This window comes from Grus americana, chromosome 2, assembly GCF_028858705.1.
Source record: "Grus americana isolate bGruAme1 chromosome 2, bGruAme1.mat, whole genome shotgun sequence".
Classification (NCBI taxonomy): domain Eukaryota; kingdom Metazoa; phylum Chordata; class Aves; order Gruiformes; family Gruidae; genus Grus; species Grus americana.
The window spans coordinates 72,255,152-72,267,412 of record NC_072853.1 but is presented as its reverse complement, the minus strand read 5'-3'; the positions used below and the strand labels follow the sequence as shown (position 1 = coordinate 72,267,412).

The 12,261-nt window shown below is 42.9% G+C and overlaps 1 protein-coding gene across 5 annotated transcripts in view; it reads right to left on the bottom strand.

Moving 5' to 3' along the window:
* The window catches only part of EPB41L4B (erythrocyte membrane protein band 4.1 like 4B), a 185,526-nt gene that overhangs the window by 67,273 nt on the left and 105,992 nt on the right, over positions 1–12,261 (bottom strand). For all 5 annotated transcript variants that reach the window (XM_054816258.1, XM_054816260.1, XM_054816259.1 and 2 more), the window contains exons 16-17: positions 11,265–11,446; positions 5,687–5,802 (exon numbers count right to left, since the gene is read on the bottom strand). In XM_054816258.1, coding sequence (XP_054672233.1) covers positions 5,687–5,802; positions 11,265–11,446 — 298 coding nt within the window. The remainder of the gene's footprint in view (positions 1–5,686; positions 5,803–11,264; positions 11,447–12,261) is intronic.

Below are 12,261 nucleotides of genomic sequence, written 5' to 3'. Positions count from 1 at the left end.
TGGTACTAAAAAATAGCAATGTGTTCACATCACTTTCAGCATCGATGCAGAACTTTGTTTTTCCAGAGGAGAACACTGGAGAATTGCATTTAAATGCGTTTGATAGAAGTGGGTTAAACAAGCTCAGATAGAAACACACATAAAACTAGATGCCTTTTTTTCTTTTTATAATTGAGGTCTTAGGTTTGCTTTTCTCCTCCCAAACATTTACTTTAAATTCAATTACATTTGCTGATACTAGAATTAAAGGCAGATTTGTACAGTGTTAGATAATGATGACACTGGCTTTAGTTTGTAAAGCTAACTGAATATTAAGTACACATACAGAATATAAAAATAGTTGCATGAAATACAGCAATACCACTCCTGTACTTAACATTTCCATTCTCCCTGCTTTTAAAGGCTCATGCTTTGTTCCACATCAAACTTTGTACCAAGAGCAAGATTCATGACCTTTGCCTCTGCAAATTTACCAATAGTCTCTTCTTAGCCAAACAGTATGTTTAAAACATGCATTTAGCTGGAGATGTCTGAAGAACAGAATGAATATTTTGTTCAGGAACGCAGGTCAATTCTTTGTTGCTAGTCATCACTACTAGTGGGAGGTAAAGTTTTAATGAAGCCAACACAGATATAGAGGTTCTGAATGCACATCAGCTATGTAAGGTCAAACCCTTTGGTTTCCTGGGATTCAACTACATCTGCCAATGTGCATGAAAATCTACAGACTCTTTTGCCCCTTTTCCACCAGGAGATTTATTGAATTTTTTTCCCTGTGATAGCTAACACCAATTATGAACAGACACCATAATAGTAAGACCTGTATGATGATGTGTTATTCTTATTTGAGGCAAAGTTTGCAAGCAGAAGCTGAATCTTTTATTAGAAAAATACATTTGGAAAAACAGACAAAAGAAAACCTTCATAAAGCTGTCAGATACACAAGCCCTTCCTCAGGTCAACTATCAGTTGGTCTAATGAAAGATATAACTCCCAATAAATCTTGTCTTGCTTATATTCTTGGAGCAAACCTCTTTAGTTCCTGGTATCAAATTTATTTTATAAAATGCTATTGCTCAATATTATTAGATTCTGCCTCTGTCAGTGCCAAGCTTCATGATAGCCTTACTGGGTCATGGTAGCCATGGTTCCTGGGGAACACCCTCTGATCAGGTTATCACACAGAAGAGTCTCAGATATATCAACAAAGTGGGTTGGTTTTGGTGGGGGTTTTTTTAACCACAAATGATTTTTGGAACTGTAGTAACTTTAGGGTTTGCAGTTGTGCATGGGGCTGGTAGTTCCATAGCTTTTTTCCTAGTGGCATCATTTGCAAGCAGTCAGTAACATAACTGGGTAGCCCTGTAATATGGTACTGCCATGCTAGCAAAAGGCCTTAACCTTTGAACAGAGTTTGCAAAGCCATTGAGGCTCATCAGGCTTGCTCTGTCTGAACCTTTCTTGACCTACCTGCAGCTTTGTCTTACTAGGTTTAGCTGTAACAACAATAATTGTATATAGAAAACAGTAACACAAGCAGTTATTCTTTGCAGAATGAGATATTTATGACTCTAACACAATAATGTACTATAAAGCAACACAGGGCTGGTATGATAACAGAGGTCTTGAGAAATGGAGACACAGGGGGTGGTGTGGAGGAGCGCAGGTGTGGAGGTGATAACGCAAGGGGCACAGGCTGGCACTGGAGGCCCCACGCTTATAAACAACTCACCAATGGTCAGTTAAAGAAGTGCAGACCTGGAGCTGGACAAAAATGATTTTAGGGGCAATAAAGAGAGCAAAGACATAGTACCTAGCATATATATGTAAAAGCCACCATGTATAGTAAATTTGGGTGTAGCGTGAAGATGCAGATCAATGAAGAAAGAACAAGGTGTAAAAGTATGTTTGCGAACATACAAAAAAGACCTGAAGTGGATCCTAGAGTGAGAAGGAAGAAACCATGAACATGATCATCATATCCCTCTTCCTGGAGGAGTTTCCATAATACCCCCCTCTGCCCCCCACCAGAATGAAGTCACTGAGCTTAGGAGACAGGGTTGTATGGGAAGGGTGAGCATAACACCAGGAAAAGGGGTCGAAACAATTTGAACTGTATTAGTATTCTTTCTTTTTATGTAATAATTAAATCTGGACTGATAATTACTAAACTCCCAAGATTTCAGAAATGCTAAAAATACATTCTTGGCTTTATATTATATATATACACACATACACACATGGAGCAAGGGGGGATGGGAGAACGTATTTTTCTAAGGAAAGGCATGCAAGAAAGAAAATCAGGAATACATTCACAGCTACAACACTTAGGCTTGTCCTTCCTGGAGATTAAGGAGTCCGCTAGCACCAAAAGGCATGAAACGCATGTTGAAACTGACTTTATCATTCAGCAGGTGGACAGACATGTCCACTGTACCAAAAAGCTCTGGAAAAAAGATTGGACACATCCATTCATCATTCCCATGAGACGAAGTTTGCTGTAGTGGACAATCAAATTAACTGCTGAATCTAATTTACCCAATTTCGTGTTAATTCTCCTATGGGTTGAATATTAAGCCTGACAAATTCCAGCCCCAAAGCACTTTACTTGAAAAAATAATAATTAGCAACAGGAAGAGAGGGAGTGAAAGTTGGGATTCCACAATAGATGTGGAAACCATTGCTTTATTTTCAGAAGTAGAGCAAATGAAGCAGCTTCATAACTGCTTCACTGGTTTTGTTTAAGCATAATATTTCAGAGGATGCAGAACTAGGGAATAAAAAGCACTTAGTAGAATAGAAATCAATGGAGTGGTGCAGGAGAGCTGTTAACGTTTCATTTTTTTCCCAGAAACTAGACACACTGACCACTCATTAAAATCTGTTTGCTACTGGACTGGGTAGCTGGTTATTTACCATAACCAAAGGAGCTTTAAAGGCCACACTCTCAGAAAAAAAAACGTTTGTCACAGTTTAAGGATTTTCAGTCCTGTCTAACCTGCCCCGCTGCCACAGCATTTCAGCCCAGGGTTAGCCCAGCATTTACAGCATGTCCCTCTCTTTCATTGGAGAAGCCATCTGCTGAGGCGACTCCAGGCTCTTCTCAGAGCTCAAAGACCTGCGGTTTGTTTGTTTTAGCTTTATGAGCTCTGTGTACACATTTCACTAGGATCTAGGTCAGAAAATGGAGCTTGAAGAAGAAACCATAAGCAAGGGGCCAAAAGAACTTCAGAATTATTTGTTGGTCATAACCCACAGACTTTAATGTAAGGGCTTGATTGCTTTCCAGTGGTGACTCTGGGCCTGCTTCAAGAGCATCGTACAATTTTCAGATGGCTCAAAATGGCAATTTTAATAAATTTTGAGGGACTGGCCTCCTTTGCATTCATATGGTAACCACTGCTCATGAGATTGCTGCCCAGCTTTTAAACCCAAACCCTCTATGACTGCCAGAGGAGGGTTTTCATTAGACAGCCCATGTCTCTAGCCTTGCCTTCTGCTGAGCTTCTGCCAGAAACAGAAGCATTTAGCTGCTCCTAGTGCTCATTGCAAGACTTTTTCATCACCTAAATATTGACTGATGGAAGTCTCACCACAGCAGACACAGGCTGCATTTACTGTGCAGCTGCATTTATTGTGAAGTGCTGACTTGCTGTGATACTGGATTCTGCTAATTAGTCCTTAAATAAATAAATCATCTGACTGTGGACAAGATTCTAGAGCTGTCAGGACAAGCCAAAGAAAACCATTAATTATAGAAGAGCCGAGTTCTCTCTCCATGGATTTTCAGAGAAGAAAGAAGAGCAAGAGGATCAGAGGCTTTGCCAGGGAGAATTCACAGGGACTCTACTGGGACTAGTTGCACAGTACGGTGGAATACAGGACCAAAGTGTTTTAAGTTTTCATTTAAAGGAAGAAAAAAGACCATAAATCTACTCATTTTGAGATCACAAGGATTCCATTGAGATGATCTGTTCAGATCTTTTGCGCAACACAGGCTAGGCTGGTTTATCCACTCATGTGGTCAACATGGAGAGAGTCCTCTCACTTCTTCACTTAAGCCCTTTATATGTGCCAAATTGAGCTATCAATATGCTCAACAGTGTAGGACCGTCCTTTAAAGCACGGTTTGGACATTGCATCTAAATGAATGTTCTTAGCTGGGGTTAAGACAGAGCATCACTAAATATATCTGAACTACAGTGCTCCTCTCACAACACCTGGGTATTCAGTGGATGAATCTGTGAGATGGAGAATTTTCCTTTGGCAAACAATGTCAATGCTTAATTAGCTTTGCCTATAAAAAACTGTACTTATAGTACTATAATTGTACTTAAGTACTTCTTCTAGAAGAAGAACTTGAGAAATGTCCGTGGGAAAAAGACGACTTCTTTTCCATTTCACCCTAGGTTGTCTACTTTGTGATTTAACTTTTCTCCCCCTCAAACCAACCAGTCAGACAAAATGACAGCTCCTCACAGCTGATAACTAAACAGATTTGGGAAAAAGTCTAAAATATTCCACCTTCATCTGTTCAAGTCTCCAGAAATCATGACATAGGTCATTGCCTCATGACCACATTCATAAGGCATAAGGATTGCAGTCCTTAGCTGAACTAACCACCACCCCATGACACACCCTGAACACGGTTCTTCAAGCAAATATTCATGACAGAAAATCCACTGCATTATGGATTAACTTCAATAAACTAGAATGTTAAAGAAAAATATTCCAAGATTTCATTTTTTATTAGAAACACCTGACACTGATTTTCAGCCTTCACTTCCATCTCCTGGATTCTCTCATCCAGAAAAAAGAAAGATTATGCTATATAGATATGCAGCCCCTTTGTTCTTGTATTTTTGATACACTTTGCCACCTCCTCTTTGATTTTAATTTCCATAACACTTGTTGAAATAACATCAATAACAAAAGGATGTATGTAAAACCAAGGTAAAGTAATTTGAGTTCTCCCTTGAAGTGACAGAAAACTCTCAAAACGCCACATTTCTTTTAACAGGTTGGTCGCTGGGGGCCCAGACCCACCTGATTTGAAGCCAGCAGCAATGCTGTCATTGACTTCACTGGGTTCTGCTCAGGACTGATGTGGTTGCAAACCAGAGGTCCAGATCTCTGTGGCTCTATCCAGACTCGGCTCAAAGCACCCATGGTGCAGGCACAGTGGATTTTCCCTCACATGGATACAAGGAGCCACTGACCTAGTGGCCTCTGAGCTCTGGCAGAAACAGCGGGATGTGGCTGTTTTGCCACCCCTGCAAAAACTCACTCATAAAACACCCACTGACATCAGATGCCGGGGGGGGGTTTAAGGCATAACGCTCACTCCTCATCTAGAAAAACAAGATTTTTTTTTTTTTATCACTTAAAGTGTTGTTATTTTTTTAAAGCTCTGGGCTGCCTAGATGACTAACTCTTCACAACTAAACTAAAACTACATCATAACATTGTTGCAGCAGCTTCTGAAATTTTAAAAGGCAAAGCTGAAGGAAATGCTAAATCTAAAACCCAAACCCCAGTCCCACAAGGAGATGGTGAGCGGTGATTAAAAAGTAAGCCAGTGAATGTTAATTTGAATTGGAGGTGAAAAAGCAGCAGCTTTTTATTATGAAGTAACAAAGGGGCTCTCTGCCACATATATGTAAAAGTATATATGTATATGCTATACCTTGTTCATGCTGACGTGCAGGGCTGGCCATGGTCCAACTACCTTCACACTCTCCGTTTCTATTTTCTTCAGATGAGAAGTTTCATCATAAAGAAGGGGAAGTCCTGAGCTCAGTTCTAAAAAGATGCCCAAAAGAAAGAAAGAAAAAAACACAGTCTGAAGGAAGGCTACAGAAGAACCGCAGAGCAAGACACTCAGCTGCATTTGAAGAGACAGGGTCAGCAAAGCATCTTCCCTGTAAGACCATCTAAAATGTTTCATAATTATGCCTGTCAGGTCATTTTTCCTTTTTCTGTTTAGCAAACAATTCCTTCCCCTCCTCCTTCTTGCCCATCCTTTCATTTCACCAGGGCTTTTTCCAGCTTTGGGCTAGATGCTTCTCTCCTTAACTCCCCCCCCACCCTACATTCTAAAACTCAGTTGACACCAGAGGGATTATTTATGCAGCTAAGGTGCCACTCTCAGAACATGTGATGTGTAAAGAGATCAGAGTATAGCTTTTGGCTTCTCTCAGACATCTTTATTTATATGCCAGCCTTCTTAAGACTGTTGTCAGGAATTTGCTGTGCTTTGTCAACAGATTTTGAGTGAACCACTGACACAGAAAGACAATGAAAAATATTTTTTGAAACAGCCCTGAAGGGTCTCTGCCAACATCTTAGCGATGGCGTGGCATATATAGGTATATTTGCAAGTATTCTGAGAAAAATGAGCTTCATCATATGAGGACTTAATAAATCCCTGTGCCCTCCTGTATTTCTTTTTTGCCATGGATTCTAGGTAATAACAGTTGGGAACAATCCAGTAATCTCTGGAGTCTGATTCAAAGCCCACTGAAATCAATAAAAACCTTGCACTGACTGCAGTTTTGTTTGGATCAGGTTCTTAAGCTATCCTAAGAATATTAAATATTACTCACTCAAAATCTAGTTCTACAGCTGTTTAAATATACATTAAGGGCTTTGTTGACTAGAGGCAAACTGCTAAAACCAGCTTACAGGGATATAAACAAAAAGTTGGTTTTGGCATTGGTGAAACATTATCAGACCCTGAGGTAATAATGTCCTACAAGGGTTACAATATCAGCATTGACTTCCCCTTGGTGGTCTCTCATCACAAGTTAGTGATGCCAGAGTTTGGCATTTCTCACACCATGGCTGCTTCCATGGATATGAGACTGTGAAACTGCCTGATGATACCTGGGAATAAATTACCACAGCCGCAAGATAAGACATGATGGTGTTTTTTTTTTTTTTTAAGAAACACAGTCATTCTATTTTCCTGGCGAGAAAGAACACAGTGGGGGAAAAAATGTCTTCTTTAAATTATTCAAGTTTGCTGCGATTTCAAACTGACTTTTAAGCTCTTGTTTTTTGTTTGAAAGGAGAGCTCCGGAAAATAAGCTAGCCAGTTTAGCCTTTTAGCTCAAAATTGGAACTAGATTTTAAAAAAGGCAAAAAAAGAAGTCCTACAAAAGGCATACATTTCCTGAGTCAGCATTAAGTCTTGGCAAAACCAGGCTTTCATTTCAAGAAAGGATCTGGCAGCACTTTGGTTTTTCAAAGCACTGTTTTCAGCCTGGAACTCAGTCTGTATTACACCATTCTCTGCTTAGGGTTACACAAGGACTTTTGCAGTGAGCAGTTCAGGAATAAAGGATGTCCTTTTTTTAAGTGATAACCTGTAAGCTCGGCCCAGAGTTCAAGAAGCAAGCTGGGACCCCTCTTCTCGTTCATCACTTTACATCATAAAAATTCTGCAAGCTACATTGCATACTTGTTGGCATCTGCTTTTGGTGATAGCCCCAGCTGCTGCTGGTGGATCTGCTCACGTGCACCTGGTAATCCATACACAATGTTGCCATGCCAATTAGGCTTAGCAAGCGGCTCACCCTCTCTGTGCTTCAGTGCTGGTGCTGTCAGGCTAACTGCTCTTGAATACAGTGGTCCCCGGGACTGGGATTCTGCGAATATACTGGGGGAAGATCTGCTGCATAAAAAGATAAGATCTGCGTACATTAGCTTTGAGGTGAAGGGCTGCATCACAAATACGATAATCAGGCTGAAAGCAGGAAAACAACATCTTCTGCTGAACTGCCTTCATAAACACACACGTCAGATTTGTTTCACCAGATTTCACTGCTTCCAGTAATTGAAGTAGACAAATTACTTGGAATGTGAAAAATCAGGCAGGTCTGGCCCAGGTTTGTTTTCTGTAACAAAATCCCAGGCCATGTGTTTTCTGAGAAACATGCACCAGTATTTAAAGGGAACCTTGGCTGGGCGTACTGTTGTTTCCCTCTCTCCTGCCCATGTCCTGTGAATTGCGCTGGAACTTTGGCATTTATCAGAATAGGTGTAAGTGGAGGAAAGGCAGACGCTTTCTCCCTCTCGACCTGATGCTGGGAACATGAGGGTTGGTCACTCCATGTTCCACTTCAGATGAATTTAAAACAACCTCAGAGCTCAGAGATAAGTCCGTAGGAACTGGACTTACCACAAAACGCCCATGGTCCCTTGGAAAAGCAAAAGGTAGCCGAACTGAAGTGCTGGTGTGCACAGCCTCACCTCTGTCAGCTTCACCAGAAAGCTTCAACTAGGACAGCATATTCCCGCCACAAGACCTTGTGACTCTCTAGGCATTTCCACTTGAGATATTTTGGTCACAAGCACTCTCTTCCCTGAGAGTGTCCCCAGGTTAGTGACTGCTTACTTCCCAGAAACACTTTCCCAGCAGTGGCCTTTCCATACAGCCTGGAGCCAGACATCAGTCCCCCGTGTCCCCAGGTTCCTGACACAGACCCCTGGTAGTGTCTCCTCACTGACTTTTTCTTGTCCCACAGACTCCGCCATGTGGGCCATCCTAGATAACCGACTGACAGACAGCATGCTCCTAACCGTTTCGGCACATAAACTATGAGCCTTTTCCACAAGATGGCTTTCTCAGCTGAAACAGCCTGAGCAGTGTTTAAAAGGATCCATTAAAAACAAAAGAAACTAAAGCAAACCCACTGAGCACTGACCTTGAAAAGGCACCCAGACCTGTCACCTCAAACTGCAAACGATTAACATTGACTCTGTTTACACAGCCGGTGTGTCTGCACCGCAGCCTCCCCTCGGAGGTGCCCCTGCCCCTTTCTGCTCCCTTAGAGAAACCGGGAATTGGCATTTGGTGCTTCTGTCACTAGGCCATGTCAGGAACCAGCACCGATTCCCTTTTCTCTAATCAAATAGCTAGCATGAACTAGCTGTAAGCAGACAAAATGAAGAGAAAGGTACATCCATCTCCAGGAATCGGTGCTACATGCACGTCTCGGCTGTCGAAGGCCCCTTCGGAGCATTGCAGCTGCTGGACAGGCCGGGGAGGCTGCACCCTGCGAGCAGTGCAGGGTTTTGGGGAGAGAGAGCTCACCCTCCCCACGCCTGGGGGGACACGGCCTCCCGGGCCCCACATTTCAACTCAAAGGTAACGCTCGCTGGGCACAAACAGAACTACTCCTGATGTTTGCCCTTACGATTTTCTAAGCGTATTTCACCAACAAGGAGGCACAAGAAAGCACTGAGGCCTAAGAGGAGACACAGAGCTAGAATAATCACCTGTACTGTGCTTTTTGCTGTTGTTTCTTTAATCACCTGCCGCTCTACAGGTGGGCCTGGCTCGGCAGAGCCCATGGCAGGGCTGTGGGGAGCTGGAGCTCTGCTGCAGCATTGCTGGGCCAGAGCCTGAGGCCCCGGGGGGCTGACATGGGGCCCTGGGCCATGGGCAGGACAGGGGGACCCCCAGGAGGGGACAGGGGCAGTAGGGCCTGCAGTGGCCTCAGGGCTGGGGCACTGAGCAGCAGCGTAGCTGGCGCCGACTGAATTTCCTGGCGTGCTTCAATTCTAATTTGGGAAAGAAAAATACAGGCTGGCACACCCCCCAGAAAGGTCACTGCCTCCTGCTGCACCAGGCTGACAGCCCGGGCGAGGCTTTCCAGCTCAGCGTCGCGAGCACCCCTCAGCCGCCAGCGCTGAGCTGCCACTCATGGTGGCCCCGTGAACGGCCGGCCGAAGCCCAGCAGGTGCACGGCCAGGGCGAGCCGCCCAGCAGTGACCCAACCGGGTGGTCTGTGTCACCCTCCCAGCTGGCACCGGTCACCGCAGACCACAGCCAAGATGCGGACACACATCGGTGGTGCAGGAGTGCCCAGTGGTCCACCATGGGCCTCCGCGGCAGCACCAGGTGGGGGGAGACCATGCTGGCAGCATGCTGTGCCAGCCCCACACACTTTGCAGCACGAAGGTACGCCAGCATGGAGCGTACAATCATTGAAAGACAGCACGATTCCTGGAGGATGCTCTTAAGGGAGTAGCTTCACTTAAAGCCCCAGCAAGCAATTTGTAGTGCTTAGGATTCCTTCCTTAAACATCCACAATGCCTTGTGGTTTACCTCTTGAGTTTCCCTCCTAAAAACTGTTTTCTCCCTCTCCTTGGGTAAGAAAATTAAAGAAAACATTTCTGAGTTTCTGAAACAAAGTCTGATTAAAGTGCCAGTGCACGTAGAAAGGTGCCGGTGCATTACTGCTGAGGTGGGACAGCCTACAGTCAAGGTCACTCAGCACCACTCACCACAAGATCCTGGTTTCAGGAATTTGAAAGTTGTCAGATTAACTGCCTCGGATGCCTATCTCAGGGTGATTTACAATTATAAAGGCAAAAACTGGGCAAAGAAGAACTTACTGTCCCCTTGAGGCAATGAAAATAATAGATCATACCTTGTTTTGCCCATCTTCTGAAATTCTTACAGAGTTTCAGCATCTCACGCACTGCAGTGTGCAGAGGTGATAATTTGGAGAGCAAGAAACAGGATTACTCAGTGGCAGGGACGTTTCTCTTCCAGTTCCTGTGTAAACCTACAAATATTTGGCTGAGCTATGTACCCTTAAAAAAGCCTGTACAGTTTCAGCAGCAGAGACTTACGCCCAAACACCCCAAGGTTGCATCAGGAACAAATAGGCTTCTCTCCTCTTTGCTTTCTACATGCCAAGAATTTCTCCACCAAGCAAGCAAGCATACTCAGGTCATGGTAGCTGGGGCTGAGCAGGAATTGTTCCCATTACCCAAACTAAGAGCAAGATGCTGTTTGTCCAATGCTCCAAAATTTCTGCTGTTTGTGCCCAGACATGAAAACAAGAGTCAGATCCAAACAATGAGGGCTGAAGGACAGCTGTGCAGATCAGCAAAAGACAATGGCAGACGAGGAGAGGTTTGTGAAACTATACAAATAAATAGTAACAACAAAAAAATAGCCTGTACTAAGTGGCTAGAGACTCAGTATCTGTGACTAATTATGTATTTGTTCAGCTGTGGAACACCAATCTAACACGAAATCCCATAACCCCATAGCAAAGCCAGGGAATTGCAAATCTTGTCTCATTCACACATAGTACAAAGCTAGCAAATAATAACATGAAGCATATTCTTCATGGAGAAAAACTGAAATGCATGTTGCTTTCCTTTCCTTTTCTTTGCCTGCTTGCCAGAGACAAATCTGAAAGCAGCACAGTTACCGAAATGACGTTCACTGCAGTGGACTTACTGTTTGGGTTCGGAACTCCAGAAACAATGTCTTTGCTGTCGGGAGCAAGGGCGCCATAATTCGCATGGTGGTGGTGATGACGGTGGTGGTGGTGGTGCCTTGCAGGAATTTTTGTGGTATATGGTGCTCCACCATTCTCCTCAATGTTGAACTGATGCAGATCACTGTTGTTCAAGGGATAGCTACAAAGTAAATTCAGTTAAAATTAGAGTGGTAACAGTAGGACAAATTGTACTTTTGAAAAGACAGAATGCAAACTTTCTTGGGAAAAAATACATAGCTTTTTTTGTAAATAAAATTTTTAACAAAGTATATCCCAAATCTTTACAGTTTTCTGTTAAGAGGAGACTCATAAGGTGAGGAAAAATGATGCCTCTGCTTGTTTGGCATGACTTTAATATCAGAGTTATTTTTTATTTTACACACTACACTATCTCTGTTAGACTCTTATACTGAGTCAAATTCTGACTGACTTTGGGTATATGATTCTCAAAACCATCTAAATTTGTCCTGCAGGAATTTGCAACTTCACCTGGGATAGGAGAGCGGCCAGGCAACAAACAATACCTCCTTTAAAGTAAAATTGCCAGAAGAGCAGACCAAGGAGTAGTCCCAGAATAACATTACATTCCTGAGAAAGTTTGGGCCTCCAAATTTACAGTGCAAATAGCTGTATGAAAAATTTGTGACTTGGGAAAAAATGGAGAACAATCTCCTGCTGGAAAGAAAAGGCTTTACAGGTAACAACATACAAAATAGCACTTGGTCAAAAAGGAATCATACCTGTGCTGGTAAACTAACTGGGTTTGGTTTTTTGCATATGTTTAGTTAGGGGATTAACTGTTGTCATTCTGCAATATTTGGAGAAATGGAAACATGTTGAAATTTTAATTCATCATCTCTAACTCAGAGGTGTCAGATGACACTGTTGATTTTCTTTGGTAGTTTTAACTGATGCTGTTTCAGTGTATTGTTTGAAATGACCATGAATTTCTAG